At 39.5% G+C, this 26,396-nt stretch overlaps 1 protein-coding gene across 4 annotated transcripts in view; it reads right to left on the reverse strand.

Annotated features, from left to right (window-relative positions):
- Nucleotides 1–26,396, reverse strand: part of DAAM1 (dishevelled associated activator of morphogenesis 1) — a 3,124,549-nt gene that overhangs the window by 889,207 nt on the left and 2,208,946 nt on the right. For all 4 annotated transcript variants that reach the window (XM_044074460.1, XM_044074457.1, XM_044074458.1 and 1 more), the window contains one exon: nucleotides 9,455–9,549. In XM_044074460.1, coding sequence (XP_043930395.1) covers nucleotides 9,455–9,549 — 95 coding nt within the window. The remainder of the gene's footprint in view (nucleotides 1–9,454; nucleotides 9,550–26,396) is intronic.

A 26,396-nucleotide genomic window follows, 5' to 3' on the forward strand; every position in this document is an offset into this window, starting at 1 on the left:
ACGTGGCTATAACCACTGCTGCTGATGGTGGGGCTCTCTGTGGATTAAAGTACCTTATGCTCTTATCATCCGGTCATTTTTTAAAAAAAAAGTCTTTAACCTGACTTTGCAGTGTGTGTGTGTGTGTGTGTGAATTAAGCTGGAATACTTTGGCTACTGTATGTTTGTGTGAAACAATTTTGAACTGTGACTTTTGTCATTATTGCTAATTTTTGATACAGGCATCTGAGAATGATACAGACAACAATGCAGCTTTAATTGCTAGCTTTGGGGAAGGTCTGTGGATAAAAATGTACACACAATCTGCCAATGGTCAGACGCACTCCCAATTAGAGTTTCATTGCCTCATCAATGAATATGAGTTTCACAGGAAGTGAAGTTTACTGTTGCTCATGCTAAGTCTGTTTTCAATGTGACACTATTTTGCTTTGTTTAGCAAATGGCAATCACAATCTGTGCTAAAAATTTTAAATAAAGGTTTAAATCAAATCTCTGTACTCCTTTTAAAAGTAAAGAAGAAAACAGTAAGCATGCTGATATGTTTAACACCTGTTTATGGCAAATGGGGAGAGACAGCCAAGTAACTGGACACTGGAAAGGCTGTGGGGTCTGGGTTCATTATCCATCATAGGGTGCCATTTGACCATGATCTGGATCTGGTTTGGAATCCTTGATTAATTGGTCTTGTAATGAAAAAGTACATCATCTGAATTTCAACAATGACATACTGCATAATGTACCTGGATGATAAATGACTGAGTGGGAATCAGTCCAAACCCTCAGGTATTTGCAGAGTGATTTGTTCAATGTGCAGTTTTAGTAGGAGATGCATACCTCTCAACCTCTTAATGCAAGAAATCTGGACAAAGCCTAAAATAATTGGGGGACAAATCCCCAAAAAAGTTAGAATTATGCAAAACCAACAGATAATTACTAGAACATCAAGATGTTCATCCAATATTTATTCATTGAGGAAGAGACCATTTTAAAGGAAAACAGACATTTCAGAATTACAATTCACATAACAGGTGAATGGGAACTGTAATTATGCAAAAATACCTTATGATGTACAGCAACAATACATTTCTGGGGGGTATTTTTATGTTCCATCTTTTTAGTAATATGGTCACAAGACTTCAGCTCAAGAGATACTTGTTCCTCTAAAAGTAAATCTTATAGTAATGGATCTACTGGCCCCCTCAAAACAATGATACTAATCAATTTAAGATCAGAGTAACTAACATTAGGAAAGCTGGAGAGTCCCAGAAGAAACATGGTTTGAGTTGCAATTAACTGTTCTGACCAAATGAAATCATAAATTTGTTGAAATATTTGAAATCATAAATTTGCTGAAATATTTTCTTAAACTGAAAAAGAGATGGACAGGCCTAAAACATATGCATCCAAACTCCAATGTCCCCCACTTGACAACTCCAACACACTAGGTCAACACCAGGAATATTCTGTTTAACAACCTAGCAGGTGTATAAAAATTCTTAAACAGGCACGGCCAAAAAAAAAAAAAAAAAGAAAATCAAAATTTGTGTCTAGGTATGGCACATCTACAAATGCGTAACACCTACATCCATGCCTCCCTGTCCAAATGAAGGTTTAATTCCTTATTCCATGAAATCCTATATTTAACCAATATATTTGATTTTATATCGAACTTGTATACCTGAGAAATAGGATTTGTTACCACAGCTTGTAGGTTTCAAACATTCGGTAACTGCACAACCCTCTTAGGGTAGGTATCAGGGGCAACTTTGCTAACCTACTGTTAAGCAAGCTTCAAGATCAGTCTCCTATAAAAAAACTGCTCTATCTTTTGAAAGGGAATAATGAGCAGAGAACTGCCTCCAGGATAACACTTGGAATTCTCCAAATGTTCTCAGTAGAGCAAATTGGGACATTCTCTTAAACCCATAGAAATCTTTGCATCCCATACTCCCCAGTGCAGTGAAGAACAAACTAGCAGCATGTCCTTCAGCTAGAGAAATGATCCAGTGTGATCAAACCCAGAATGGGTCAATGTAACCAACAAAGTTACCAACTTGGGATAAAACCTTAAGCCAGTCTTTCTTTGTAAAGTAACTTGTTACCCAAGTTAATTAGTCCCCACAGACTATTTTTAGCATTATCTTCCAAACAGGCTCCTTGTTTTGGTCACTTATCTCTCCAACAACCTTTAATCTAGCTGCTAGTGCATAAAGCTCGAGGCCAGGAAGATCTAACCTATCTCCCACACAACAGCAGAATAAGATGACCCCAACTCAGACTAGGTTTCCTCCCCTTTCCAGATGAAATCTGTAATGCGTGATTTTATCTTTGCCTAAATATATTGGTAGGTGAAAGTGGGATGCCTTGAAATGCATACAAAAACAATGGCAGAATATAAGTAACAGCATAAATCCTTTAGATCGTGTCCATACAGAATTATCTTTCATCGGTGGCAATAAGCCTCAACTTTCTCAAAGACAGCAATATATGTGGCATCCAAGGATGCGGTCAAAGTGGAACATAAATGCAATCCTAAATATGTCATTCTGTCACCTTTCTCTATGGATGGATATGTCTCCTTGAGCTGCTTGGAGGGAACATTTACTCTGGACACTCCTTGTTTTATCAGGGTTACAAATGGAGTCAGGATGAGCTTTTCCAATACATAATTGAGGTCCCATGCAGGTAATAGTGATCTTCTTGGAGGCCTTACATTTTTGGCTCCTCTAAGATACTGCTTTAGTAAAGGATGAGAAAAGATTGGCGGCTCTGTATTGTAATGAGCCGAAATGGCAGAGGCATGGATTTTAATTGATGAGAAAGATGGGCCTTTGTCAAGCATCTCAGTTAAGTATTGCAATATCTGAGGAATACTTGGTTTTGCTGTATCAGTTCCTTGTGCTTGATTCCAAGCAAATAATCTCTTCCATTTAACAGCATAAGATTTTCTAGTATTAGGTCTTCTGGCTTCCAAAATGACAACCATCACAGCTTTACTGAGAGGAGTTGTTTGTATAACTACTTGATCAGCCATGCCGCCAGGTTCAGTGTCTGGAGTTGATTGTGCAGGATCGGATTGTTTTGCTGGGACAGTAGTTGAGGTAAGGTCCAAGCTGGGTATTGAGACAAGTTCCTTAGGACTGGGTACCAGTATTGGCGGGGCCAGTCTGGGGCAATTAGTATCATTTTTGGTTTCTCTTGTCTGACTTTTAGGAGGACCTTGGGAAGAAGAGGCAGAGGAGGAAAGGCGTACACTGATAGGTTTTTCCAACTGAAGGATAGGGCGTCCACTTTCCATGCTTGTCTGTGATAAGTCCTTGTGCAGAAACTTTCAATTGATAATTTTGTGGAGAGGCGAATAAATCTATGTCTGGGCTCCCCCATTTCTGTGTTATCATGCTGAAGACTTGTGGATTTAGTTTCCACTCATGAGGGTCCATAAGGTTTCTGCTTAAATAGTCTGCCAGAGTATTTTGCTTTCCTGGCAGGAATTGAGCTTGAAGATGTATTTGGTAGGTCAAAGCTGTGTCCCACAGTGCCATGGCTAATCTGCAAAGGGGGTATGAGTGTGTGCCCCCTTGCTTGCTTATATACCACATGACTGTGGTGTTGTCTGTCTTTATCAGTAGTTGTCCTGGATGAAGTAAGTCCTTGAAGGCTGTCAGGGCATTCTGAACAGCTAGCATCTCTTTCTGGTTGATATGTAGATGCATTTGTTTTTGGGTCCATATGCCCTGAATGCATCTTCCTGCCATGTGGGCCCCCCAGGCATAATCTGATGTGTCTGTTGTTAAGGTTTGGCTGGCAGGGGGTAGAGTTAAGGCCCATCCCATGTTTTGGTGACATGCCTTTGCCCACCATAGAAACTCCTGTTGTAGGCAGGGTATGACAGGAATCATTGTTTCCAGACTGTGAGAATGTTGACTCCATAAACTTTTTAGGTACCACTGAAGTTTCCTCACATGCAGTCTTGCATATGGAGTCAGTAGGATGCAGGATACCATGAAGCCCAAAGCCTGTAGAATTTGCCTTGCAGATAACTGGGGTTTTGCTGCCATCAGTTTGAAGTAAGTAGTCAGTTGCCTTTGCTTGTCTGATGTGAGGTAAGCCACCTGGGCAGTTGTGTTCAAGCTTGCACCCAGGAATGTTATCTTTTGAGAGGGTACCAGTTGTGATTTTTTTTTTTGATTATTGTGTACCCTAGGCATGTTAGAAGCCTTTTCACAAACCCCAGGTGTTGAAGAAGAATGTCCTTGCTCTCTGCTTGAATGAGACAGTCGTCCAAGTAAGGGTATATTTGTATACTTTTTTGTCTGCAAAATGCAATTACTGGTGCCAGGCACTTTGTGAAGACCATGGGCGCAGTAGATAAGCCAAAGGGCAGTGCAGAGAATTGGTAATGCATTAAGCCAGCCTTGAATCTGAGGTATCTTCTGCACGATTGTCTTATTGGGACATGCAGGTATGCCTCTTTTAGGTCTAATGTCACCAGCCAAGCATTCTTGCCCAGCATGGGCAGAAGCTGCTGCAGAGTCAGCATTTTGAATTTTGGAATGTCCAAGTATGTGTTCAAAATTGATAAATCCAGTATTGGCCGCCAGGCCTTGTCCTTTCCGGGTACCAAGAAAAGTCTTGAGTAAAAACCTTGTCCTTTTTCCTGTTCTGGTACTGGCTGAATGGCCCCCATATCCATGAGGGACATAACCTGTTTCTGTGCCTCTGCCCATTGATATTTCGGCAAATCTGGTCAACCGTTTGCCATTGGCAGTTTGTGGAAATGGAATCTGTATCCCTTTGATACTATGTTTAGTACCCACTTGTCCTGGGTTATTAACTGCCAATTTTGAGCAAAAAATGCAAATTTCCCCCTAAGGGTGCTGCCAAAAGATAAGTGCTTGGTGTAGGCAGGGGGAAGTCATTGGGACTATTTTCTGTAGGTTTGCGCTTTATCTCCTCCAGATTTGGAGGTAGAAGTGCCCCATTGCTTTGACCTGTATGAATCTTGTGCCTGGTATCTGGAACCCTTAGGGTGCCTGGATTTGCCCCTTTGAGCTCTGTCTGACACAGGAAAGGACCAATTCTTTGTAGGCCAGTGTCTACTGAATCTTGGTGGCTGCACTTGTAAGAAGTCTTTAACAGTTTGCATAGACTTAGCTTTGTCTTCCATTTTCTTTAAACCCTCTTCTGCCTTAATACCAAACAGAGTATCGCGCTGTAAAGATGCATCTAGCAATTTAGCTTTAACATGATCAGGCAAATTTTGTTCCTTTAGCCAGGCATGCCTCCTAATCACAGATCCAGTAACTGCGGCCCTGCAGGAGGCCTCTAAGCAGTCAAAACCACATTGCGAAGTATACTTTCCAACCTGTTCAGCTGCATGCAATAATTCCTGCAATTCTTTATTTTCTGCACATTCCGAAATCAACATAATTTTCTGTTTCAGCAATCCCATAACATGTTGTTGATACTTAAGCATATGAAATTAACAGTTTAAGGCTCTGACTGCCAAGGTTGCAGGTGTATAAACCTTTTTTCTCCATCTGTCCAGTGCCCTTGAATCTCTGCCAGAAGGGGTAAGATTTTTTGCTGTTGAGGCCTTAACTCCCTTTGGACCATGTGAAATAGTTTCAGGATCAGCAGCAAGGTTTCTAAATAAAAATTTATGTGAGTCAGGGACCCTGTAATATCTGTCAGGCTTACTGGGAGATGGAGGTAAGGAGTCAGGGGTCAAGCTTGACTCCGAAAACACATCATCCACAATGTCTAAAACTGGGGGAATGGCTAAAGGCCTGCGCTGAGGGAGGAGGAGGAAATCCCTGAGCCTCTTTTTTGATTGAGAAATGTTGACTCTCCCAGTGAAAATGCTCCCTCAAAGTATGCAAGGTTTCCTCAAATGAATAATCCTCAGGAGGAGACGCAGATGGTATAGACTCCTCTGCATCAGAATCCTCATGGGGAGGTATAGATAATTCCTGATCAGAAGAAGAATCAGAAGAAACAGAAACCTGATCTGAAGATTCATAATCAGTGTCTTGCCTAGGCCTCTTATCTGGAGGGGGGGTGGGTACCCCTGATCAAGGTAATAAGGTCTTCAGCCATTTTGATCATCTGTTTTTTAGGCATAGAGGCCTGTGCACGTGGCTCATGCGTCATTTTTTTAGTTTTAGAAGTTGCTTTTGTCTTTGGTTTTGCAGCTGTCGTCGGTTTGATATACAAATGTGGAGGTCTGAATACACCCTCAAAAGCCAGTGCCTGCTCAACGGCTCCGGACCCATCTGAGGGAGATACATCCGTTGGTCCAATACCTTGAGTATTTTGCAGCATGCCAGACTTTACATGGGTGTCAGTAGAGGCCTGCGACTCGAAGGTAGCGGGTATCAGGGGCTGCGAAAGTGCCTCACTGAGTACCGGTGACTGGCTTAGGAGAAGCTTCGTAGTCGGTTTTGGATCTCGACTGCCTTTCACTGACATTTTCGCTGCATTTTTTATGTACTCGGGTAGTCTGATTGCTATCTGATGACATTTCTGGGTAGTTAAATCTGTTTCCAAAATACTATGAGGCAAAAATATACTGACGCTTAATAGTGCATTGGTTAAATCTAGCACAAAACCGGCAGCCAGGCACGTTGTGATCAGGGCCTAGGCAAGGAATACAGTATAAATGGAAATCCTTATGAGGCATTTGCTTCCCACAAGTAATGCAATTCACTTTTTCTGACATTGGTATGGAGCAAGAAAAAAGTTTCCCCAACGGGGTACTTAGCATTAGTGAAGACTTCGGTTCTGAAACTCAAACTTGAATATTTCAGTAGTCGTCCGACCGGCACTTGCAAAATGCTTCTGCTTCGGGCACCGTGCGGCAAGAAAGACTGAAGAAAATGGCGTCGGCTGCATGTTTTATACCCCTGATGACCTGACACCATGGAAGAGGAGACAGCAACCGACGGAGGACCCAAGACTTTGGAATTCAAGCCGACTGAGGGCAACCTGCCAGCAGATTACCCAAATGTAATGACTGCAACAGTGAAACACGAAGAACATCCTGAACAATTGGGTCAACTCTAAGAGGTGTATCTGTCAATGCGGTAGCTCACCAGGATGCATGACCTTCCAAAGGCAGAAATCTGCATTTTTTGGCATTTAGCTTCAGTCCATGATTTTGTCATCAGTTATTTGTTTGGGACAAACCTTCCTGTAGTATGGTTAAGTCATTTGAGGATTCAGTGACTGCTCCTAGCTTGCATTCATCTGCAAACTTAGTCAACCATAGCCCTTTGGTATTCGCTTTTACTTCAGAGAAGTAGAACAATGAACAGGACAGGTCCCAGCACTGAGCCTTCAGGGAACTCCACTGGTGAATGGTCACTTTGTGGAGGTAGCACCCTTACTTTCATCTTCTGAATCGTATCCAAGAGACATTTGACAATCCAGAGGGTGGTTTAGTGGTTTACTCCCAGTTTATTTAACTTTTCTACTATGCTTGAGTTGGGGAATTTGTCAAGAGCTTTGGTCAGGTGGAAGTATGCAGTCTGTACCATTTTATCTTCATCCACTGGTTTGGTGGCCTTTTCAAAAAAGTCCACCAGGTTGAGTAAGCATGCCCTGCACTTACAGTCTTTTTTTAAGGTTTTCTCGAAAACTTAAAAGTTTAACTATAGACTGAGCACAACAGCCACAAAATGCATTTCTTCCACTGTCCTGCCTTAGCAATCACATGTAAGCAGGACATGCATCATCATTTTCAGGAAATGAGTAACTGATTAATTGGTTGATCGGTTGCTGTGTCTTTCGGCTTTTCCCGGTTAGGGATCACCACAGCGGAACTCCGGTCCGCTAATGATTGGTAGTTGATTTTTTACGTGCCGAGTTACCAGCCCTGACGCACAACCTTCAACTAAGGTACGCCCATTCAGGCATGTCCCCACGCAGAAGACGCTCTAGCTGAGAATCGAACCGGACAGCATCTTACTGTGAGGCGACAATGCTACTGCAGCACCACCACTGCGGGTTGATCAGTAAATAACTGTAAAGCAATTTATTAACAACCAGTTTATTAATTAAATTAACAGTCTGGCAAACAACTAACTGTTTTACAATACTTTATCAACATTTTTTTTTATTTCTGAACAATTACAAAAGAAAGAAAATATTATAAAGAAAAAACACACTAGCTCTTGAGCATTCATTGAAAGAATCAATTTCTGTGAGCTCCCAAAATACATCACCATTGTGATATTAGGAGCTTTCCAAACAACAGGTAAAGGAAGGAAGGGATTTGAGGTGTTATGGACTCAGTCAGACTTTTCAAACATTGCTTTTTTCAAGAAGACCTTTAAAAAAACTTCCTAGAGCTGCAGAAAACCAAGCACACCGATGAAGATGTGATGCACTCTACAGGTAATTTTTTGCTGCCTATTTAAAATCCTTTACACTTTACCTTTAAAAGAAGAGTAGTGTTATGAAATATTACATTTGAAGGAGTAAGAGTAGTGTTATGAAGTATTCACTTTGAAGGACAAGAAGAATTTTTAAGAAATAGTGTAAAGGAGTGCTTGACTGTTTACTGACTACAGACTACTTAGTATTTGTTAGTTCAGGAAGCATGTAGAACAGCCCTCTATGGACTGGGCACAGTATTTAATTACTTTGCCAAACTGCAGTCTCATTTTGGAAAAGAAAGTGGTAATTATATGACAGTCACCAGGCAAAATTGCAGTACACATGTAAATATAAATTTTGAGGGGCTAGTTGCACAAGAGTATAATCTGTGAAGGATTCACATGTGGAATGACCTTATAAAGGATTCCACTGAAAGTTAGTCACATAAAGATGAAATGATATTTGTGGCTGCAGATTGGGGGTATTATGAATAACTGCCACAGTAAGCATCATTATTCTACTGACAGTGCATTTACAGATTAAGGAGTGCTGGTCATCATTGGACAGAATGGGCAAAGTGGAAACAGTAGAAAGCACTGATTTTTGCAGTAGTGTCATTGCAAAAAACGTATGGGTCAACAGCACATCACCATTCCAATAAACCGGTTTGTGACATTTTGTAGTTTTGATCAATGTCTTGCAATTCTTTCCATAATCCTTCATCTTTGATCAGTTTTCTTTCAAAGAAAATAAGAGCTATACAGACTGAATTAGAAGAAATACAACATATAGCCCATGACACAAAGATACAAGATGGTCAAAAAGCCAGGGCAAATAGTTACTTGCAAAATAATGTGTATTTCAATTAACTCTAAAATCCAGTACAAAACTAGATAATACAGAACACCTACCATACATTAAGTTTAAATGAAAATAACACAACAGTATGGCATAGCAGATCAGAAATTATTTTACAATCAGCATTTGAATGACTATTGCAGCTCAGAAACATTTTATGTCAAGCACTTTTTTCCTCGGCTAAGTAAATAAAAATGAATAAAGAAAGCATGATTGCCTCATAGGTTGTGTTCTAAGTGCTGTCTTTAGACTTTCTATTGTTTTACTTCGTTCTTCCTCATCTTCCTGTTCCAAAGCTAATAATGTTCTTCTCTGTAGAGAGAGGGAAAGAAAAAAGAAACGGCAATTAATTTACTGTCCACTGCTGCATCTGTCTGTTCATCCATACATCCATCTTCTAAACTCATTCTTCCACTTAGTGGTCATGGGGTTCTGCCTTATTTCAGTACCAATTTCTATATACCGGAGACAACAAAGACAGGAAGAAGCTTCCCATCATTTCAATAAACCAAATATTCTGGTTAAAAAAAGTTACTACACCTTAATGGTGCTACAAATTAATCACATACCAAACTACAGAGCACATATCTAACTCTCTTGCATTGATAAAACACAGCAAATGAAGTCTTTAGACAAAGAGAATGTTCAGTCCTTCTACAGTCCTGCAATCAGTGTAATCTGATGACTAATTTTTGCCAAGAGAAATTTTAAATACACTAACAAGTATCAATCTTTGGCGATGCTTTTCATTTTTAAACTACAACGGAGTTATTAGGTGTAACTCAACTACAACATTCTGCTGCAAGTCGGAGTCCGACTTATAGTCAAAATTTTATAACAGTGCAAGTTAAGCCTGCAAGTAAAAGAATTACTGAAAATGTGAGTAAAGGGGAAAAGCATTCAAGGCTATGAAACATTTCCTATGAAAATTATTGGTTTGCATGTGAAAAGCATTAAAAGGAATGAAACTTATTTGCATATTTGACATAAATGCTTCATTTTTAGTATCGATATCTCCCAATAAAAATTTAAACCATGACACAGGTGAGGACAAAACAAGACTGAACATGAACTGGGCAAGCAAACAAGCAAAAAAAATAAATAAGAAAAGTAGACAAGTCACAAACCGGGAAAGCAAAGTACAACAACAACTTGAGAAACTCTTGACGAGGAGCATTCTAGTTCAGAAATTACATGTATCCTGAAAAGACAGACCAGTTTTGTAAGAGACTCCAGATTTACATGAGGGTGTCCAGTTTTGAAACTTTTCTGACAGTCGCAACAGTGACTTTGAATAGCACTTTCCAAGAAAGTTACTCAAACTCTGTAGTCTCTAAAAAGGAGGTAAAGTAATTATTTTCAAGCATAAAGTTTAATTACAAGTGGGAGAAATAGGTCTTCTAGGAGACCTCAACCTACATACCTTTTCTACAGAGAGATTTTACAGATGGATACACTGCAACTCAAGAAAAAAGGTGTTAAGCGAGCAAATGCTGCAGAGAGGTCACTCAATGGATGCAAATGCTAAGTTAGAATCAAATAAATAAATCAGGCTGTTCAAGACTCTTAGAATGTAACAAAATAAAAAAATCCAAACCCTCTGACATAACCCATGATATAAATCTCTTTGACTTCTTAATGAAATATTTTCTTCTGTTAGGTTTCTTTGCTTTCTTTAAAACATAACACCTGAGAGCACTGAGAGACACTGTAGGGAAACAGAATTCTGTCTTCCAAGATAAGAGTAGCTACACTGGGATGCAATGCCTTGCACTAATGCATCAGTAAAGATTTCTGTTACGGCAATGGCCATGGCAGGAAAGGGATAAAGTTCATTAGCAGTTAATACTTTGGTTATCTTGGCCATGAATGAGCCATTAACATTAGACTTGTTTTGAGTAGCTGTTTCTGAGTAGAGAGAAGGGAGGGAAGATGTACATTAAGTACTGTGCCCACCTGAAGAAGAAAGTTGTCTTACAAACTGTGCCCACCTGAAGAAGAAAGTTGTCTTACAAACTGTGCTCCAAGAAGATTGGCAAAAAAGTTTTCATCCAATTGTTTTAATGTGTGCTAAACATGAGCACCTGTGGAAAGCCTCAAATTCTCTAAAGTTTCATGAAAAATGCATGGATCCAATGTCCACGCTTCCACTCATAAGCCAATGATAGCTTTCCTCTCGGGGCATCTGACAAGTAATTCCACTGACCTAAAACGTAGACTGCTGAACATGGGTTGAACTATAAAGCTGTCTCCTAGATTTTGGCTGCCTCCTTGCACAGTTGGAAATATATGGTTCTTTCTTGTTTTATGTACCACAGCAATGGAAACATTGTTAAACTAGACTTGCAAATGCTAAATTATTATTTTTATTATTTTACATTTGTTAACTGGGTTAGTCCAACTGAGCTTTTGGCTCATTTTCAGTGGAGACCCGGGGAGAAAAGCTCCTTAATGAGTTTAAAAATTTAACAAGAAACAGTTAAAATATAATTTACAATAATCTGAAAATTACATTAGGTTACAATGTCACATAGAAGGAATAATGCCTTTATAATTCTTGTTAGGTTATATACAGCATGCATACAAAAATAGCACTGAGATAAAGTGGTTAAAACCAGTGAGGTAGAGAGGTTAAAGTTTGTTATGATAGACAGAAGAGGAGAGGAACTTGAGCATATAACTAAAACGAATAGAAGGGAAGGAGATAGTGGGAAAACAAGGAATAAAAAAGTGGGGACTGGTGTAGGGAGGGGTATTCAAAGGTGGGGTAGGGTAGTTTCAGGGGGGGGGATGACTACAGTGGCAGGACCATTTTTTTGTTAGGTATCTTCGAGTGGCTAGCTTGAAATGTTTGGTATGGTCAAGGAACCTAATTTCTTGGGGTAGTTGGTTCCAAGATGCAGCTGGGTTATAATTACTAAGTAAACATCCTGTTTTGGTTTTGGGTTTATAAATCTGTAGCAAGTCTTGGTCTGAGCTGTGTAGTGTACTGGTTGGGGAATATTTAGATATAATACATAAAAGCTAGGACAGAAAGAGCGCAGATAGAGGATGGAGTGGATAATTTGTAGTTGATGTCATAGGAGCAGATGGGGGAATTCGAGCCAGTCCAGTTGCTTAAGTGATCAGCAATGGTGAGACTTGTAGGTTTGGTTTGCTGCAAATCTGGCAACCTTATTATAGGTAGTTTCAAGTTTTGTAATGAGTGTGGTATTAAGGTTTGTGAATAAGTGACAGCTGTACAGAAGGGTGGGAAGAAGAAATGCATGGGAGAGTGTTATTCTCGCTGTGTTGGTTAAATATCTCTTATTGCGGTAAAGGAGTCCAAGTTTCTGGTGATTTTCTTTTTAACAGAATTAGTAACATGGAGATCAAATTTAAGCTGATCATCTATTATGACTCCCAGCAGTTTGGTGCTAGGTTCAGCAGTAATGATGGTGTTACTGCTTGATAGGATGGTAAATGTGGTTTTGAGATTGGTGAGGTTCTTACGGAGGAAGAGTAGAAGCTTAGTTTTCTTAGGATTGAGAATTAATTTGTCATCACAAAGCCATGTCTAGATGGTGTTGAAAGATGCCTAGGTAGCAGAGTGGAGGTCTGATGGATTATCTGCAATGGTGATGACAGTAGAGTCAGAGTAAGTACTTTGGAGGATGTGGGTAGTCCAAATGGTGGAGATGAAAAATCAAAATGGCATTGTGCTGTGTGGACCCCAAGATGTCTATGATAAAGTCTTGCTGGAATATGAAGACAGACTTCTTCAGTTGCTATGCAACACAGGAACTTACTAGGCCAAGAGATCACAAGGGCCATAAGATGCCTAGTCACACATACTTTTAAACAGACAAACTTAAAAGTTTTTGCCACCCTTTTTAAGCACTTAATAGTGCTCTTTTACCAAACTGGGCAGGGCTGTACATGATAGCCCTGATGTAAATGTGTGTTGTCTACCCATCCAGTTATCAGGAGTGGCCTTAAACATAGGAAAAGTACTACTTTGACTTGTAGACCCCCTCCCACTGGTAGCATAGTCGCAGGCATTTTTCAAAGCAGGCTGGGTCCTCAACCAACTTATCACTAGCAAATACCCATGCCAGCATGACATTAGTCAACATGACCAAATCACTTGGAGCCAGTTATTACACCGTTAAGTGGCCAGTCCTGACATGGTCTGTGAACAGTCTTCTAGTTTTTTTAAATTCTCCAAATCTTTGGGGTGTCTAATACCATGACAGGAGTGGACACCATTCCTAAGTCTAAGTATGATTAAAGTTCATGAATTTAGTACTGTTTCAATCTCTGATGTTAGCCAGAAATGCTCTTCACAGTACCCACAGTGTCCCCAGTAATCTCCTTTAGGGTACAGCTAATGACAACTGAGACCTAACAAAGGATGAGTTCTATAGCCCAACCACTTTGAGCATCAAATGAGCCATGCAGTATCTTCTAGATAGAACATGGATCACAGAATGCATGCTGTGTTAGGGCTAGCCACTCGATGGTGCAAGCCACCAGAAGCCCAAGTAGCTCCGATAAAGAGAAGGTCAAACAGAATAGATTACCGTGGTTTGGGCACGTGCAGAAAAGCAGATGATAATCTACTGAAGATAATCTGGGAAAGACAAGAAGGCGGCAAGATGAAACATGGGCATCCAGGAAAGAGATGGATATACTGTGTGAGAAAATCTGAGACAGCGAGGCATGTCTAAGATAGGAGAGTCCTACTGAATCAAGAGAGATGGTGGCAGTTGACACCACTATTCCATGTAAAAGACAGGAAAAAGGGGGCTGATACTGACAGCTGATGCCTGCAGCAGTTGAACTATGCAACTCTTCCTCCACTATGCATCACTGACAGTCTGTGCTGCTGCCCATGACTGCATTCTTGGGTGTGCTGAGGTGGAAACACTCAGCATGTTTTTTGGGAGGTAGGAAGTTCTCTCTGTGTCCTCAGAGAGATGCAGGGAAAACATTCAAACTCCACACAGACACACTGGCCAGAGGTCAGGATTGTACTTTGTGCATGGGAAGCAAAGACCTTAAACATTATGTCAACTGTGTCTGTTGGTAAGAACGCTGGTCTACGAAAGAAAATAGTGTTTTCAGTCACCATCCTGAATAGTTAGACTTCATGAATTTGTCCAGGTTTAACAAAAAACAAAAACATTAAAAAAAAAAAAAAAAAAAAAAAGACCAAAAACTGGTCTTGAATAAAAGCCACGACATATTTGGTCTGAGTACCCCTCTGTACTGCCTTATTCAACAAAAATGATTAGTTGGAAAGTTTGCTGTATTCAGAAGAAAACATTCATAGAACAACCTACATTTATGGTGATGAAGAAATTAACTTGTAGAGTTTTGGTGAACTGTCTGCAAAACCCACTTTTTGTTAATAATCTGCTGCCAAACTGAATGATACTGAAATTTGCTTGCTAAGGATGTTGCCAGAGGTATGTAGCAATTATTTTGATGTATTTTACTTTTATTATCAGACTTTATACAAAGTCTGTATTACTGCCTGATAATTTTCCTTACAAACTTCTGTCAAAAATGTTGAATAACCTTTTGCTAGGAAAACAACGGGATATCAAATCAAATATCTCTACCTGATGTCTCCCTAAAATCCTGTTATGTGATACAGCCTCAAAAAAACATAACCGCAGCTTTAAAAAAAAATTCACTATTCTCTTTTACTGCTTAGGCTTCATACTTTTCCATACTGTGACTTTCAGTTTTAAAACCAAGATGAAAACTGTTTAGTCGTCTCTTAAATAATGATGTCACATCTGCCATAGCTCTTGCTGAAGATCCTGGGAGGTTTCCTCCCCCAAAGTGACGTAAACACTGCCTTATTTGCATGCTGTACAGAATCCCTGTGATCCTCCCACATTGTGATGTCAACACTGCCTTTCCCAGCCCACTGTTAACCTAATAAATGGACTAGGTGCTGTGTGGAACTCCTTTTCTGTGTTATCAAATCTGGTCGACTCTATTCATGTGAAGCACTTCTTCTTCACCAGCGTTTTGCTACTTCATAAGTAAGGTAAGTCTTATTACTTCTTAATAGTGTATCCTAAATGTAATTTGTCCCTGTTTCTATGCCTCCCTAGCCCTGATATTGTGTCCTCCCAAGTTTTTAATTGCACATTAGTGGAGTTGATCTTTTTCTGTTTGTAAGGGTGCCACATGCTTCCCTTTCGCAGCTGCATTTTTAGCTTAGCCTACTTATTTTCATTTTCATCCAGGGTTTATATTTCCCCAGTTATGTTTAATGCTGGCGTCTTTTGTATTCTTGAGTCGGCCTGTGTTTCTGTGCTTGCTGCCTTTGGGTTTCCTTCTGAAGTAAGTGTATTGCTGCTTGTAGTAATTGTATTACTGTCTAGTGTTTTTAGTTGCTTGCTGGTGTTTTTTAAAAACTATGCTGTATTTGTAGCTATATTTGGTTTTCTTTAGTTGATGCCTTGTGCTTCGCGATTGTGGTTGCTGGTGTGTTTTTTTTAAAACACCTTGCTGTATTTGTAGCTGTATTTGGTTTTCTTTAGTTTGTTGATGCCTCGTGCTTCACGATTGCATGCTGCAGATGTTTTGTAATGTTTTCGGCTGTTTGTTTCTGTTGTAGAGCTTTGCGTTTCGGTCTTGTCATGTTTTTTATTTTTTTTTAATATTAGTAATCCGCTTTATTGGTTATGCTGCTGGGCTTGCTCTGTTTTATTTGTTATGCTACTCTGCTTGCTCCGTTTTAGTGTGTGTGCCATCAAACCTGCTACCTGCTTGAAACTTTGCCACAGCTGAATAATACCTTTTTTTTCCCGTTAGCTGGGTAACGAAATTATTTTAATGTGGACGCTGGAGCCATTAGGCATAAAACTTATTTACTGAGTAATTCTGCAGCCTGTAAACATACTTATGAATAGTCAGCAAGAGAGTGGTAGTAGTCCAGGGGTGGTTTCTGCAGCTATACTTGTTTCATGCAACTAGGCTAAGTGCATTTCTGGGGTCCCATGTAAGATTATTATAGCAGGTAAATATACAGTGATGTAGGCAATATAGAGGTTCAACATTTTGTCCATCACTATGTGTCCATAGTTTAGAAGTAGCCTCAGACACTTCACAATGCTCCGTTACACATAGAGCGCAGGTTCTTGTAAGATTAATGTCACGGTTGCTATCATATTCTTTGAGCCTGCGTGTTGTTTTGTTTTTAAATTAATGAAAAATGTAAGGAAAATAAGAGAGAAATAGAAGATAGATGGGAAAGGAAATGAGGAATTTTGCTGCTTGTACAAGCACAGCAGCTTAGTCATTGTAAAGCTGCTAAGCAGCATGCCTTGAGTGAGAGTTGCTGCCAATTCCTATTGAAATAATGGAATCAGCATGGCATATATTTTTTTTACTTTGTGATAAAGTTTGGTAGGCAAAATACTATTTCTTTAGTCTGCAAAGTGATATTCTGCCTGTTAATATAACATTTTGTGAGTGAGTATAGCACATAAGCCACTGAGAAGCAAAGTCTGATAAAATCTCTAAGGCTGGTAAGCTTTTCTGATCTCAGTTTTCTGGTAGTGAAGTACATGCCTTGCAACCATTTTGTTTTTGTGGCCAGGGATAGCACTATCATGGTAGGGGCTCTGAGTGAGAAGAAATAAAATAGGAGGAGGAACTTGCTAAAAATACAGGTAACCTATGCAGTGCCCTCAGCTGGAGGCCTTCTAATGTCCATAGGATACAGCAAGGGGCAAGTGTGTGTGTGTGTGTGTGTGGGGGGGGGGCTGCTTACAAGCCAAAGCAGAGTGCTCTCCAGAAGAAAATGAATATTGGCTCAAACAGGTAGACACATACTCAAAGTTAACTGTAGCTGTTTGCAGACAGTTCAGACCCGGACTGCGCTTTTCCGTTTGTGCCTTTGTCCCACTTCTATGTATGGCTTTGTCCTAATTTCTTGCGCTGAGGTTCATAGGTATTTCAGGATCAATTTATCCTTGCTTTTGAACCAGATTTCTCTGCTTGGTTAGTACACTGCTATGAAATGTAAAAATAAAATCTAAATCATTGTAGAAGTAAAGCAGTGTGTGTGTATCTGCGTGCTTGTGTCTGCGTGTGTGTATGCACTACCATAATTTTTTTTAAATAGTGACTCAAAAAAGCATGTGGGTGCTGTCATGCAAGTCTAAAATATTTCAAGTTTATAGTGCATCATTTGTTAGCTATTTAAACAGGAAGGGAAAATAAGTGGCAGACTGCTTTGCAAAGCAGGGATTATTGCCAGTGCTATGTAGCTTGGTTTTAAATTTGACAGGAGTAGTGCAACAAAAAAAAGTCTCCCACTGTAAGGAGGAAAAGGCTGACAAGCAAACAGTACATTACTCTGGTCACCTGCTGTGACGAGCTGTCAATAATACCTTTTTTTTTCCGTTAGCTGGGTAACGAAATTATTTTAATGTGGATGCTGGAGCCATTAGGCATAAAACTTATTTATTGAGTAATTCTGCAGCCTGTAAACATACTTATGAATAGTCAGCAAGAGAGTGGTAGTAGTCCAGGGGTGGATAATGGGTCAAATTACCCTTGGCTCTTTGACAGCTAGGGAAGGTAGGTGTGAAGTGGGAGGGGAGATTCCTTGAAGAGCTAGATTTCAGCCTTCACAAAAAGAAAGCAATTTAGCATTTCTAAGATGAAAAAGCTAGAAAATGCACCTTTCAGTTCTGTTCTGTAGCATTTGCACTGCTTGTGTTTTAAGTGGTCATTGAAAAAGGATAACATTTTAACCAAAAATAGGGGATTTTAAGACTGCAGTGAATGCCTGTTAAGTCAATGAAGTGACAGCAGCTTAAGGCAAAACGTGGCAGATCTGATGCAATTTTTTTGAGACAAATAATGCATTCTGGGATACTTAGAGGCAGAGTAAACAGTCTGAATTTTTTCAATATGCCAGACCCCATGTGGTCAGAGTCAGAAATTGCATCTAAAAATATCTAAAAAGCTCAAAATAGTCTCAGAGTGCTATTAAAATGTAGGAAACATCAAACCATGATGAAATTAATATGTTTTTTGAGTCTGAGGGCGCGGTTGTCCTTCAACATTAAATTAATTTGACACTGAAAAGTAGGATGTGCATGCATATCTTCAAAGGAAGATCTAGTTTTGCCCATCTTATAAACTCCATAATCATATCACCTGTTGTCTGACTAAATAAAATTAATAAAAAGTTTGATGGGATCATTCAATAATATGTCTGTGATATGCTTACTGTAAAATTCAGCTCTGAGTAACACAAGTCTTCTCAGGTACAACCCCCTGCCACGGCAATCCTTAACACAATTAACAGCATTATAAACAATCTTAGCCATAGATATCCTATCTTATCTACTACAGCAACCATTTTCTTTCAGGAGGTCTACATATAAGACTAGTCTTAGGAATAAACTTGGATGGCGCAATGGTGCAGCAGTAGCATTGTTTACTCACAGCAAGCGGTTCTCCAGTTCGATTCTTGGCTGGGGTGCCTTCTGTGCGGAGTCTGCATGTCCTCCCTGCATTTGTGTGGGTTTCCTCTGGGTGCTTCGGTTTCCTCCCACATTACAAAGACATGCATCTAGAGCATTTCTCCCCGGGCCTCTGCTGAAAACAGGCTTCATTCCAAGTCAGACTTTCCCGGTAAACAAATGTTAAATAAATAAATGAATAAAATATGTTATCTTGAATCTATTCTAAAATTAAGTTTTTTTAACATACGCTTTAGAATAATGGTAATCTGGAAATACCTGTTCATTTTGCCTCAGGCAGCCTTATTTCTCTGCATGACTTTTCAGGTTAAGAACTCCCTGCAAGCCAAATGAAAATGGATAGAGAAGAACTTCTATTAGAACCTAGAGACGAAGAATGAATATTTATCCTCAAAATCAAAACGTTCTCTCTCTTGAACCCTCACATGCATCTTTGACTATTTTTATCTCACTGTTCCATATGCAGAATTATATCAATCTAACCACAGTTACTTGGAATCACTGCTGTTTTAAGGCAGTTTCTTGTATAGTATTAAAATGACTCTCTGACAAGGGATTTACATTCAAAGGAGGGCAGGTCCAACTCAGAGGCTTAAACAGATGAAAAAAATTAAGGACCTTGGCTGATTAAGAACTGGAGAAGCATTTGGAACATCCTACACTGAAACCTCTAGATTTGCATGGTCACAAAAGACACTAACAAACGTACCAAAGAAGATACTGCTAAGGAATTATCTTAAGGCAGCACCAACGCTGGTGGGGAGAACTTTGGTATTTAAAAAAAAAAATGACTGCATAACAGTGTGTATTTATAAGCTTGTCACAAATTGTGAAAGATTTATTGCTCGAGTTCTCTGACAGCTTCCTTTAACGATTTACCTTAGTCAAGTTTATAGGAATAATAGGAAATCTTTTTAGATACATAAGATGTGGAAGGAGTAAATACACACAAATTGATAAACTGTGTGCAGATGCTAAAATTTATTCTCAGACACAACAGATTATAGATATACTTATAACATCTTATGCAAAACAGTTTGGCTCCACAAAAGGGTGAAAAGTTGTCCTAGTGACATCCAGGCAACCCCAGACATTGGAATCAAATTAGATTACACTGAAAAAGAACTGCGCTAACTGGATCCAAACAAAGTACAGAGAGGAGACTGAATTAGTAACAATGACCTGAAAACACTTCAGCAAGAACTTACGGTATAATTATATCTATTATTCACTAGGTCATTTAAATATGGGGATATTCCTCAAGATTGGAGACATATCTTCAAGGGAGAGAGGAGTAGGACAAACCCAGAGTCATATAGACCCTTAAGTCTACCTTCATATTGTGGAAAAATAATGGAGACGGTAATAAGTTGTTGTCAGAACCGGATAGGCTGGGACTTTAAACCATTTATCAGCATGCATATGTTGAAAACAGATCTATTACCACCTATAACATGATGTTCTATAACAATATAATAACAGCTATGAATGAAAAATTGTGCTGCAATTTATATAAATTTTACTTCAGCATTTGACATGGTCATACACAAACCACTGATCAATAAATTAGTACAACAAGGTACTGATGTACTCTTGATAAGACAGATAGCTGCATGACTTACAAACAGGACATGGTAAGTATCATACAGCAACTGGACAGGTGTAATCCTTGGTTACAGTCAGGGTGTTCCCACAGGGCTCTGTCCTAGGCCCTTACTTGTTCTTTCAGACGTAACTTTTATGTCTGAGGTGTTCTAGTCTACATGCAGACAACCTGAAATTGGGTAAACTGATTACGTGGGTTGCAGATAAGGCATGTCTGCAAAATAACGTGACTAAATTGATCATTTGGGCACAGGAGAATAATATTCTGATAAATACATCAAAAACTAAGCATATGAAATTTGGCAGACAAATTGAAAGGTGAATATTTAATACAGCACACGTGATTGAAAATGCAGTCATTTAAGGACCTGGGTATATGGGTAGATTCAGCTATGAGTTTTTCTAATTATATCAATCAATTGGTTAATGATAGTTATAGAACTATTAGTTGTATAAAAAGATTTATAAAGTCTAGGAAATCAAAAATGATGGTCATTGTTTGTTAGTTTCATTAGACCCAAACTTGAGTACAGAGCAACAATATAGAAACCCTATAAGAAAACAAGCAGGAGTAAACTGGAAAGAGTACAACGGAAATATACAAAAGGCATCCATGGATGTGAAAATTTAAGTTATTATGAAAGACTAAAATATCTGAACTTGTACAGTGTCTCTTACAGATATTTAAGAGGAGAGCTTATTCAAGTATACAAGACATTTAAAGACAACTACTTCTGGGAATGTTTGGGGTTATCAAAAAGTACTAGAGAATCATCAGACAACCTATGTACAAGATTTTATAGGAATGCGAAATCCACAAATTGGTTCTCTGACATGACAGCTGATGCATGGAACAAATTACATCAAAGCAAGTACAAGTTTAGATATTTTTAAGAACAGCCTGGACACATTATAGAAACAAGTGTTTTGGTATACTGGCAAGCTAGAAGGGCATTAATGTCCATGCTTGAAATATTTGTAAGTACGCTTAAAGACTATCCTTCTTACCTTGCTTTTCTTTACCACTGTTAACCATCTTATCAGAAATTTATTTAAAAATAGGAAAATGGTCATAACACAAATTGCGGTAAAAAATAGCAATACCCTACAATTACAAATTCATACTTATTAAATGTCTGACTGAAGATATCTGAAGAAAAACAGTAAATGTGAGCAAGCCACTAAACTAATGAAATTACTCCAGCAATAATGATGCAAGAAGTGAAGTACTTGAAGCAGAAAGAAAAAATGAAAAAGCCTTTGAACAATGGCAGCTATATATATTTATATATAAATAGATAAATACATATCTGTATTTATATATCCATCCATCTACACCCCTTTTTCCCATTTTTGCACATGGGGCTGTGGTGTCACTTCAACAGTGACAATTATCTACAGCCAAGGTTTACACTGCTGAGTGGCTATATAAATACAAATACACACACACACACACACACACACACACACACACACACACACACACACACACACACACACACACACACACACACACGGAATGACAAATATGTTTGTTTACTGAGCTGGTAAACTGGTTTGTGACCCTTTACAATCAATAACTGTGACAAAAGCATGATATCACAGTGACTCGTGTTATACAATAACTTACAACAAGAGTAACAAGAGAAAATACAAGTATCTGGTATTTTCCAAATCATTATATTTTTAGGTCAAGTAAAGCCATCTATTATAACTATTATGTTAAGTTTACTTGCACAGCTGTACCATGTTCTGTATTTAGATCACTGTTGCAGTAGCTTTTTGGGTTGATTACCACAGCTTTGAACTAAGGGAGGAGGAAAAGCCTGTTCTAGACCTGAAAAAAGAAATCCAGTTTGTAGTGCTTTGGAAAAGTATGCACACAGGACCAAGTTGCTGCCTCTAAAATATTTTGAGTCTGCCCTTTTAGAGAAAGCCACTGAAGCCAACGCCCTTATGGAATGGGACCTAGCCCTCTCTTGAAGTGGCTTATTATGATAATTATAACAAAAGGCAATAATGTGAGCAACCATCTGGAAATAAGTCTGCTTTGACACTGATGGCCTCATGAAGGTAAGAGGAAAGGATAAACAGCTGATCAGCTTTCCCGAAGGCTTGAGTTTGATGTAGGTAATATCTGAGCTGACTGTGGACATCCAGAATTTAAAGAATATTTTCTCCCTTGTTCTTGGGTTCAGTGAAAAAGTTAGGGAGGTTGTCTGGCTCAGGGTAAACTGAGACAACTTTAGGCATAAAAGAAGTGTTGATTACCAAAGAAACCCGGTCCTTGTGAAAAATTACATAGGCTTGACTCTTCATAAATGGTTGTAACTTAAATACCCTCCTAGAAAAAAGGAAGAGCAATAAGTAAAACAATTTTCTATATTAAGACCCTCAATTCAGCCTGATGAACTGGTTCAAATGGAAAGAGTAAGCTTTTCAAGTGCAAAGTTAAGATCCCAAGGAGGAACCACCTGTTTCATGGTGGATGTATATACAAACCTCTTCAAAAACCTTTTAACATGGGAATGGTTAGAAAGGAGGTATCTAAAGGTAGACAAGTAGAAATGGCTGATAAAGGAATAAGAAAGACCAGGCAACAGTGACTCTCACAAATAACTAAGAACCAGAGGCAGGTGGGTCTGAAAAGGGTCCTGGTACTTGGACTGGTTCCAAGCAGTAAATCTTTTCCACTAGTATGTATTTGATTTTCTAGTAGCAGCTTTTTTCGGGTCTATGTTACATGAACAAACTATCAAAATGTCGAGTACAACATACTGGACAAACTTTGATCGAACATTCATGTAATCGGAGACTCCAAATGTTGAAATTTGGAGTTCTGAAATGTTTTGGTCGGCCATCCTAGTGAGTGTAGCATGTGACATAGACATGCTACACTGTTCAGAATGGCTAGGTAAGAGGCTGCTTTGTTTAATATACCAACTCCAAGATCGCTGTACATTGGGGAAAGGGCAATTTCCCGGTAATCGCTTCTGTAAGAAGTCACTTTGCGATTACCAGGAAATTACCTTTCCCCAATGTACAGCGATCTTGGAATTGGTATATTTAGTTAGGGGGTGTGTGGGGTGCACAAAAAAACTAGGTGTGTTTGTGTAGGTGTGTAAGTGTTTGGATGATGCGAGTGTGTAGGGGTTTGTGTGCATTGGTTGCATGTGTGTGTTTTAAATGTTAGTGTAGGGAAGATGTGGGACAAAAAATCTTTCGATTTTATTTCAGGGTTTTAAGGTTTCGAGGTTTTGAAGTTTCGATCATAGTGTGTCGAGTATGTTGTACATGACATTATGATCGTTCATTCTTTTAACACAGACCCAGTTTTTCTACTCCTTTCATTTATGCTGCATGTCCTCTGAAAAACAGGTGCCTAAAAAGTTTTATAATTCTATTATCCACATAGTGAGTTGAAGAGTTTTCAGATCAGTGTGTATCAAACAGCTCCTGTCTCTGTAGAAAGTGCCCTTGGCCAGCTAAAGAGAAGGTAAACCACCGTTGCCTAGACCAAAAAGGACTCACTAGCACAGTTTATGGAGAGTACTTCTGGATCTTGAGAAGAAGCCAGGATATCAATGAAAAGGGTGGAAAAGCATACAGGAACATTCTTGTCTATGGGACTGAGAAGACGTACATCTTCCAGGCCTGTTGGCAAGGAGCCCTGGAGCAAAATTATTTTAATTGTCTTTCCTAAGAGGAGGCAAACAGATCTATTTTAGGTGTTCCCCAGAAATGATCAAATCTTGGAATCTAGGATGTTTACTTTCATGGGGTGGGGGGAGCCTCTGTTCTGGTCCTGCTTACCTTGCCTGCAATTAAGTGTTGCTCTGAAAGAATGCATGAAGTTTTAAGAAACAGTCAGCCAAGTTGATATCCCACAGGCTATCACAGTAAGCCTGGAAAGGGGGGGGGTAAAGATCCTGTACCCCCCAGTTGGTTTACGTACCACACTGTGGAGTTGTATGTGTAAACTTGTAGAAGTCAAGAGGACCACAGATGATTTAAGGCTTTCAAAACCTGATCACTGTCAACATGTGTTGCTGTCTGTCACATTAGTGTCCCACAGTTACTGCACTTCCACTCTTTTAGAGAGCACTCCCCATACCAGGTCAGAAGCGTCTGATAGTGATAGGCTGGAGAGGGAGAATGGAGGATGTGGATCACAAGAGAACTGGTTCACCTGCCAGAGAGTTTCAGCTTCTTACAAATCCCAGAACAAGGTTCTGAAAAATAAAGTGTGAAGATTCTGAGTCCAACCGACCTGATGTACTACTGGTAGAAGAATGACAGATGCCATGTACCCCCAGAATCCTGAGGAATTCCCTTGCAGATATCTGGTTTTGATTGGAGAAACTCAGGAAGAACAGTTGGAAAGTGTCTAGTTTGTCTGGAGGAAGAAAGCCTCTTCCCCATGGCGGAATCTAATGAATAACCCAGGAAAACAATTCTGTGAGACAGGATGACAGAAGATTCCTGTAAGTTGTTTTTAAAACCTAGACACACTAGAAGATTCTGAGCAGATGACAAATGGAAAGTCTGCAAAGACAAGACAATCATCCAGATAACGATGTTGTTTTATCCATCACCACAGTGCCTGCACCCTTGTCAGCTTTGAGTATTATACGGTGCTTATCATTACATAATGCTTGTAGGGCTTGTCTTTCTTTGGGGTCTAAGTTTCTGTAATTAGAGGGTGGGGGTTTATGCAGTAGGTCTCTTAATTCATTCTCGCAAACTTTGGAGAACACGCTGATGTGCGTGTTGAGCGTAGGGTTGATGGTGCTTTTCCTTTTGAGCACCTTTGGCACAATCGCTTTCTTGGCTCTCTTGGCAGCACGAAGGCAGCCCTAGTCACCTAAGTACCCCACTAGAAGGTACCATGAATAGGTACACTATGACGACAAGTTCAGCAGAGGTACAAGACACCTCAGCCCCCTTAAGCACTAGTAGCCAAGAGAGCCAAGAAAGCGATTATGTGCCAAAGGTGCTCAAAAGGAAAAGCACCATCAACCCTACGCTCAACACGCACATCAGCGTGTTCTCCAAAGTTTGCGAGAATGAATTAAGAGACCTACTGCATAAACCCCCACCCTCTAATTACAGAAACTTAGACCCCAAAGAAAGACAAGCCCTACAAGCATTATGTAAGCACCGTATAATACTCAAAGCTGACAAGGGTGCAGGCACTGTGGTGATGGATAAAACAACATACAACAATGAAATGTTAAAAATCCTCACACAGGAGCAAAATTACAGCACAGTCACCAAAGAGACAGTGCTTAAAAGCTTCAAAAGCATTGATGCGACTCTACTTCTATTAGCTTACAAAAACAAAATAACAGAAGAAGAGCTTGACTTCGTGTCCACAGATTCCCCCACAGTTGGGAAACTGTTCGGACTACCCAAAATCCATAAAGACCAGACAAACCCCCCAATGAGACACATCGTCTCATCCAAAAGAACAAAAACAGAATTCATTTCTGAGTTACTGGATTTCTACTTTAACCCCATAGTACAAACATCCAAATTCTATTTAAAAGACTCCTGGGATTTCTTATACGAAATCCACAAAATACAAAGGAACGGAGCCAACAAAGAATACATACTACATACACTAGATGTAGTGGCTCTCTACCCCAGTATTCCCCACTCAGAAGGGACAGAGATGGTTAACAAGTACCTAACCACTCACAGACATGTCTCACAGGAGAGAGCAGACACCTTCTGCACCCTCCTGCAACTAGTACTGAAGAATAACTTCTTCATGTTCGATGACACCATTTACAAACAATTGAAAGGAGTGGCGATGGGAGCCAAGATGGCCCCATCCTATGCCAACTTAGTCCTGAGCGCCTGGGAAGAGGACACCCTCACCAAACTACAAGGGTTCCAAAAAGTAACCCTTTACAAAAGATTTATTGACGACCTCTTCTTTCTATGGGAAGGTACCCTCCAAGAACTTAACAGCTTTATAGACCAAATAAAATGCAGCATACCCTTCCTGCAGTTCACGTCAGCAGGTACAGGACAAACTGTTACCTT

The sequence above is a fragment of the Protopterus annectens genome, chromosome 6.part0 (assembly GCF_019279795.1).
Source record: "Protopterus annectens isolate FY-2018-M chromosome 6.part0, PAN1.0, whole genome shotgun sequence".
Classification (NCBI taxonomy): Eukaryota; Metazoa; Chordata; order Ceratodontiformes; family Protopteridae; genus Protopterus; species Protopterus annectens.